The 6,223-nt window shown below is 35.7% G+C and overlaps 1 protein-coding gene across 1 annotated transcript in view; it reads right to left on the bottom strand.

Annotated features, from left to right (window-relative positions):
* Positions 1-1,416: 1,416 nt before the first annotated feature.
* The window catches only part of SRP19 (signal recognition particle 19), a 4,916-nt gene continuing 109 nt past the window's right edge, over positions 1,417-6,223 (bottom strand). The window contains exons 2-5 of the mRNA XM_026865362.1: positions 5,686-5,761; positions 4,661-4,732; positions 3,404-3,515; positions 1,417-2,392 (exon numbers count right to left, since the gene is read on the bottom strand). Coding sequence (XP_026721163.1) covers positions 2,259-2,392; positions 3,404-3,515; positions 4,661-4,732; positions 5,686-5,761 — 394 coding nt within the window. The 3' untranslated portion in view covers positions 1,417-2,258. The remainder of the gene's footprint in view (positions 2,393-3,403; positions 3,516-4,660; positions 4,733-5,685; positions 5,762-6,223) is intronic.

Genomic DNA, 6,223 nt, shown 5'->3' with positions numbered 1-6,223 from the left:
TCTTCTGCATCACTGACAATGTGAAAGTATCATCAGCATTCCGGTTAGAAGATTAATGACGTCTAAATTAATGACACACTTGTGTTAGAAGACTAATGGTGTCTAGATTAACAATGGCTAAAAGCAAAAGAATTTGTGCTTGTTAGGGAAGAAACATATAAGAAGGGATTCCTTAAAATGACAAAACAGAAACTTATCTACCAGCTGCGCATGGTTAGTAGCCCTTATTGAAAGTGCTGAGAGGAACTAGTTTTTGCAATGAGCATGCACTAGAGCAACACACAGATTTGCTGTTATTTTTAGAATTTACAAGAATATATAAGGACATTTTTCTAATAAATTTCGGAGCTTGACTGTTAACCATATTGGTGTGTGTCTTGTCTCACATCCTCACCCTGCAAAAAGGGTTTCCTGCTACACACATCCAGTTGTTTTCTGTAACAAAACAACCTTTTCAGATAGCACCTGCTCCCACTGTTCCTACCCAATGGCATTCCATTAACTCACAGATGCCATCTAACTAACTTCTCAACATTTGGTTGTGTTTTCAAGGTTAGAAACACCAAAGGTAGCTTGTGTAAACATATCAGCAGAAAAAAAAAAGGAAGACATTTGTATACAACCATGGTCAATTACAGACAATTACAGGTCAATTAGAGCATAAGATTCCTATGATATGGCTACTATCACGCTGGTGCAGGGCTTGGCCTGAGGAACTTTGTGATGGCAGCTTTTGTATTTAGTACAACTCCAGTGAGGATAAAAACACATCCTCCCTCTTCGTTAAACAATGCAACACAAGAACCACACTTACAAAGCAGTACAGACAGGAAATACAATTGAGTTTGAACTATTCACATGTCTACACAGTTGCACTATCAGTATCTACCAGCATTCACTTCAAGTGGCACTGGTAATCCATCTGATTGAAAAAGATGCATTTGAGTGGAACAAGAAATATACTGTAAGAAAACTCAAACTACAAGCACAAGTAATTTGAGCAGGGACATAGTCTAGATTATCAAGTTGGATTACTTTAGAACAGTTTTTAAATGTCTAGATATATTTTGAATGCTGTTTATCTTTAAAATGGGAAAAAGGTGATGCCATAGAATAGCATACCTGATAGACAAATATTAAAAGAGAATATCAGAACATGAAAAATTTATCAAAGTCATCTGCTAACTTGCTTCCAGTAATCAACTGGAAGTCAAGCATTCAATTGACTTTGTTCTCATAAAGTAAGTATTAGAAAATTCATGCAGAACTTTTGATTTTCAAAACAAAACAGGTATTGCTGCTTCTTTTTCAATCTCCTTATACTAAACTATCCCTCATTTAATTTGCACAGTACATTTCTTAATTACTTCAAAGGAGCCTTCCCACTGGACAGCTCTTTTGACCAACTCATCTTCCTCAAATAACTTTCTGTCCATGTCTGTGGACTACATAAAAAATATATATTGTTACCAGATATTGCAAGCCTCACACATCTGAAATAGTATTTGACAGGTAGAAAATAAAGCTACGTTTCCTAAACTCTCAAACAACTACCCAAAATAGGATAATATCGTATTGCATATTATACAAGACACAAAAGGGAGCTTTTTTTTTTTTTCCCACATAATCTTAAAACTTTACCTTATTATCCATACAGTCATATCACTGACTTCTTTACAACAGACTGTGCAGGAAAAATTAAACACTTTTGGAAAAAGTATCCTATAAAATTATATTTTCAAAAATTAACATGTCACCTTCATTAGTACACTTGACAATTATGAAAAATTATTAGCAAGGGAAGTTCTCAGAGCAATAACTTCACAGATTTACATTTTCCTATAACTGACATGCTCTAGAATTGAGACAATCACTTCACGAGCATAGATAAATGGTTTACTAAGGCAACCAGTTTTCAGATAGCTAGTCTGCATAAGAATATTTATTTAGCAAAAGCTGCTTAGTTCTTCTGGAAAGAACAATTTCTCCACCCACCCACCCCATTTGCCTATATTATTCCACTTGTACAAGTGGATGCTAGCTTCAACTTGCAGACTGCGTGTGAAGACAAATTTAATGTTACACATATGCGAGGCAGCTACATGCATTCCAGTTCTGGAAAAGCAGGCAGTTCTATTCAGCTTTACTTGGTTATTTCTTGCTTCTATCTTTCACTTCAAAGTTGCAGCAAATAATGTGTCCATCCGCATTTTTCCTATGTACAACTATTTGATGTAATGATTATTCCAGACGTGAAGTCATTTCTTTTTCTTTCCTTTACCTTTCTTGCTCCCTTCTCCTTGCTGAAGGCTTTGCTCACTACCTCCCATCTTTTGGGTCCTTGTTTTCAGTTTGGGAATGGTTTCTGCAGCATACAGCATCACCGATTTACCTAAAAAAACAAGGAGAGATCAATGCATGCCTACAATGTTAAGAACATCTGCATCACTTTCAAAGTTAGAAACTTCAGCCCTACTTTAGACTTCTGTTAAAACTAGATATAAAGCCTAGGAGTTCTGCTTTCCTCTGTAGCTAGATGTTTGTAAAAAACTCTTCAACATTTTTTTTTAAATTTTAAAAAAGTGCAAGACAGATAAATGTCAGACTGGAACAAGCACTTAACATGATAAATCTCCAGAGTATCTACATCCTTTCTGTTACTCCTTCCTTTCACCTCTTAACGGCCTAAAATACCTGGCACAGAATGACCAGGCAAAAGCTACAAGCATTTTTAGAAAGGCACCACTGTCTTCCAGCAGGAATATGGTTTTAAATCATCTTCTTACCAACAGTACTCTGATATTACTCTAGATTCAATATTCTTCTTACTCCTTCCCTAAGATATATACTTGAGATATGTATTTACTTCCCTTTTACACAATTTCCAGAAAATACAGAAGACTAAATTACTTGTCATTCAGAATGAACTATTCCTGTTAGAGGGCGCTGCTCCATTGTTAATTTATAAAAATGGCCAGCAGAAAGCTCAGTTGAATTCAGGATTGTATTTTATCGATTTGTCATTCATACTGATGCCTATCTGATATATATATAACCTAAGAAACAGACTGAAATTTAGCCATTTCACTACCAAATCCTTTAACTGTTAACAATAAGCCAAAACTCCCTAGCTGCTTTATTAAACATAGCAACCAAACAACACTCCCCACAATCCCACACAACTGCTGAAGAAACAACATGATCAAAGAAAATAGCAGTTCACAAACTCCACTCAGTGCTCACACACCCAACTTGATTTGGTTGACTTATACAGACAGAGAGTTTTGATGTAAAGTTTTATAATTTATAACAGTAAAACTAATTAAGCAAGCTGGTAATATAAAATAAACAAAGTCTTTGTTTTCTTAACAGATGAAGTACCTAACCCAGGTACTCTACTCACGTGTTGGAAACTGAGGTAAACATGGATTACCATCATCTTGTTTGAGCTGGATTCGTACTCTACCTCTGTACTGCACATCTCTGTTCCATTCTCTAGGATACATCTTATTTTTCTACCATACAAAAAGGAGAAACTTGTATTATAAGTACTGCAATATTTTTTTGCAGACTTCATCAGGCAATTGATCTAGCATGATCAATTGCCTGACAAAGACATAGCATGAACACATGTAAACAATATATAACCATAGCTCTCCAACAGTGTCATCTACCATTTAGCTATTGCAGTAGTAGCCAAAGCTACAGTGTAACTTTTTCAGAAGTACTGCTGCAACCATTTACTGATACTGAACAAATAAGCAAGTAACCTACTACAGGGACTGTTTTACTTCCCCACCAGTCTGGACCCCAGTGACACATGTTTTTGTTTCATCTCCACAGCCTTCTGGACAATCTAGAAAAGGTAAGTCATAGGTCACAGTCTGAGGCCCACTCCTTTTGGATAGTCATAGGCTTCATTTTTGTTAAAATGGTACAGGTTTCTTCCTGGTACCAGCTATTTCACAGGCTTGTGTGCACTAACAGGAATATAACCAACTTCTGAAAAGCAACGTGATTTTGTACTGGGTTTTTAATACCAGTCACACTCTTAAATGAGGACCTAAATTCTTCTTAGAAAATTCAACAGTACTTTAAGTTAATAATTACTTAAGAAGGCAAACCATGTAAAGATACCTTTCTAGAAACCCAGATTTATTCCCCAAGAAAAAAGTAACCAACTGCGTCTCTTTGAAAAGCAACCAGGTATTGCAGTAAAAAATTAACATTCTTTGGCTAAAATGGAACTCCAAAGGACTGAAGATTTCAAGCATCAGAATCCTATTCCTACAGGACACTCATTCCAAAAAGTAATCACCTTTCATTAAAAATATGTCTTTTTAAATGCTTGATTTGCACAGTTGTACCTTGCAAAATTAGCTTTTATTCTGGCATGCTTTTAAGCATCAGGATAGTCTTCTCGGGACAGTTAAATAGAAGTAATCTTTTTATAAGCTTAAAAGCAGCATTATCCCAGAGATCTGATTTATTCCTGCCTTGCATCGTTTTCCAACATTCCATCATTATGATCAGTTATTACTCCAACCAAGCAAGCACCTTGACTGATAACAAAAACTTCTCAATTGTAATTTATCCTGCCAGTAAAAAAGATACAATGAAAGAACACACATATGAAGTTTGTGGGGGTTTTTTATATTACCTCTAATAGCACGTTGAATCCAACTGCTGCACATACATCTTGGATTTCCACAGAGGTGGGATTTTCAACAGCCTATAAAACAATGTGTTACTGTTAAGTAATTTTCCATGATGAACTACCTATACAGCAACAGTTAGCAGTTTCCCAGCCTATATATACACTCTATAACTAGAAAAAACAGATGGGGAAAGAGAAGGTACTTCAACTAGACAAATCTACTGTAGAAGTCACCTGTGAATACACCTATGGTATAGAAAATATTATAAAAAAAGGGGAGAAGACACCAGCATAACAGAAAACAGATAAGACAGAATGAATTAGGACAGGAGACCAAGTAGAAAAATTCCTTAGGAAAAGTAATTGAAGTTATATAACATTTGTCATATTTACAAAAAAACCCCAAAAGCCATGAATCAGCAACCGCAAACTTATAGCAAGGACTGAAGGAGAAAAGAAGGCAGATTCCTCCAACAGACAGACCTTTGATTGGCCTCTTGCATGCTCAAGAAATATTTTATTTTTAACTATTACCAGAAAAAAACCCTCAACCCAAAGCAGTGAGAAAATCCCTTTATATTCCCATCACTGCTTATTAAAAATATTAATGTGAGATGATCAAAAACTATTTCTGGACAGACTAAAAGCAACAATTACCAAGTCTGTGTCACATGAATTGTAAGTTGTATCTTTGACAGCAGCAAAGGGGACAGGGTACAGAATATAGTCATGTACAGTCAGTCACCTAAAAAAAAAATCATTAGCTAGCTATTCTTTTCTACATTGCTTTAAAATTTGGCAAACTACTTGAGACTGAGTGCATTAAGTTTCTTACTACTTCATCTGCTTACATGAAAGTAGACACTTAAACCCAGTTCCCTTCTACCAAATTCACTATGTTATCTTCAAATTGAGCTATTGCCATGGAGGATAGGAAAGATCAACAGCTTTAAAATTTATTTTCCAACTCTACACACTACTGTATAGCAAAACAAAACATCATATTTCTCTGCCACCCACAAAATTACTTTGTCTATAGGTATCCTCCTTCCTTCTGCTATTGTCTTCTTGTTATTCAAATATGCTGGATAAATGCAGATGAATCTAAAAAGAGAAAATAGCGAGTTTAAGTAGTATGAACTCTGTAACTGTTTATGCAGCATCTCCCGGATAAAACAAAACAAATCTCACAGCTACAACATAAGAGTTCCCACAGCAGTTTAGAACAACCATTTATTTTCCCAAGACTATAGTAAGATGTTGCAAAACCTCATTTTGAGTTATCCAGGACACTGCACAACGATTTGGCTCAAACGTTCCTTGCATCACACCACCTTCTGGGGCACAGTGTGTACAAAGGATAGTGCTATCTTGAGGTAAAAAAGAAGACTGAAAGAGAATGTTTTGACCCATTTCTTAAACCCCTGAGATCTAGAATAAAACATACACATTTCCCTGAAGATAAAGATTTCTTTAAAAGGTTGTAGCACACTAAGTTCTTAATACTAAGTTCTTAATAGAAGCAAGCAGCAGTGTTTTCTTCACTGTGGATTTGCTTTCCTCCCC

Source organism: Athene cunicularia, assembly GCF_003259725.1.
Source record: "Athene cunicularia isolate RWA chromosome Z unlocalized genomic scaffold, athCun1 chrZ_part1, whole genome shotgun sequence".
Classification (NCBI taxonomy): Eukaryota; Metazoa; Chordata; class Aves; order Strigiformes; family Strigidae; genus Athene; species Athene cunicularia.
The sequence above is the reverse complement of the archived record's forward strand: the minus strand, read 5'-3'. Positions and strand labels throughout refer to the sequence as shown.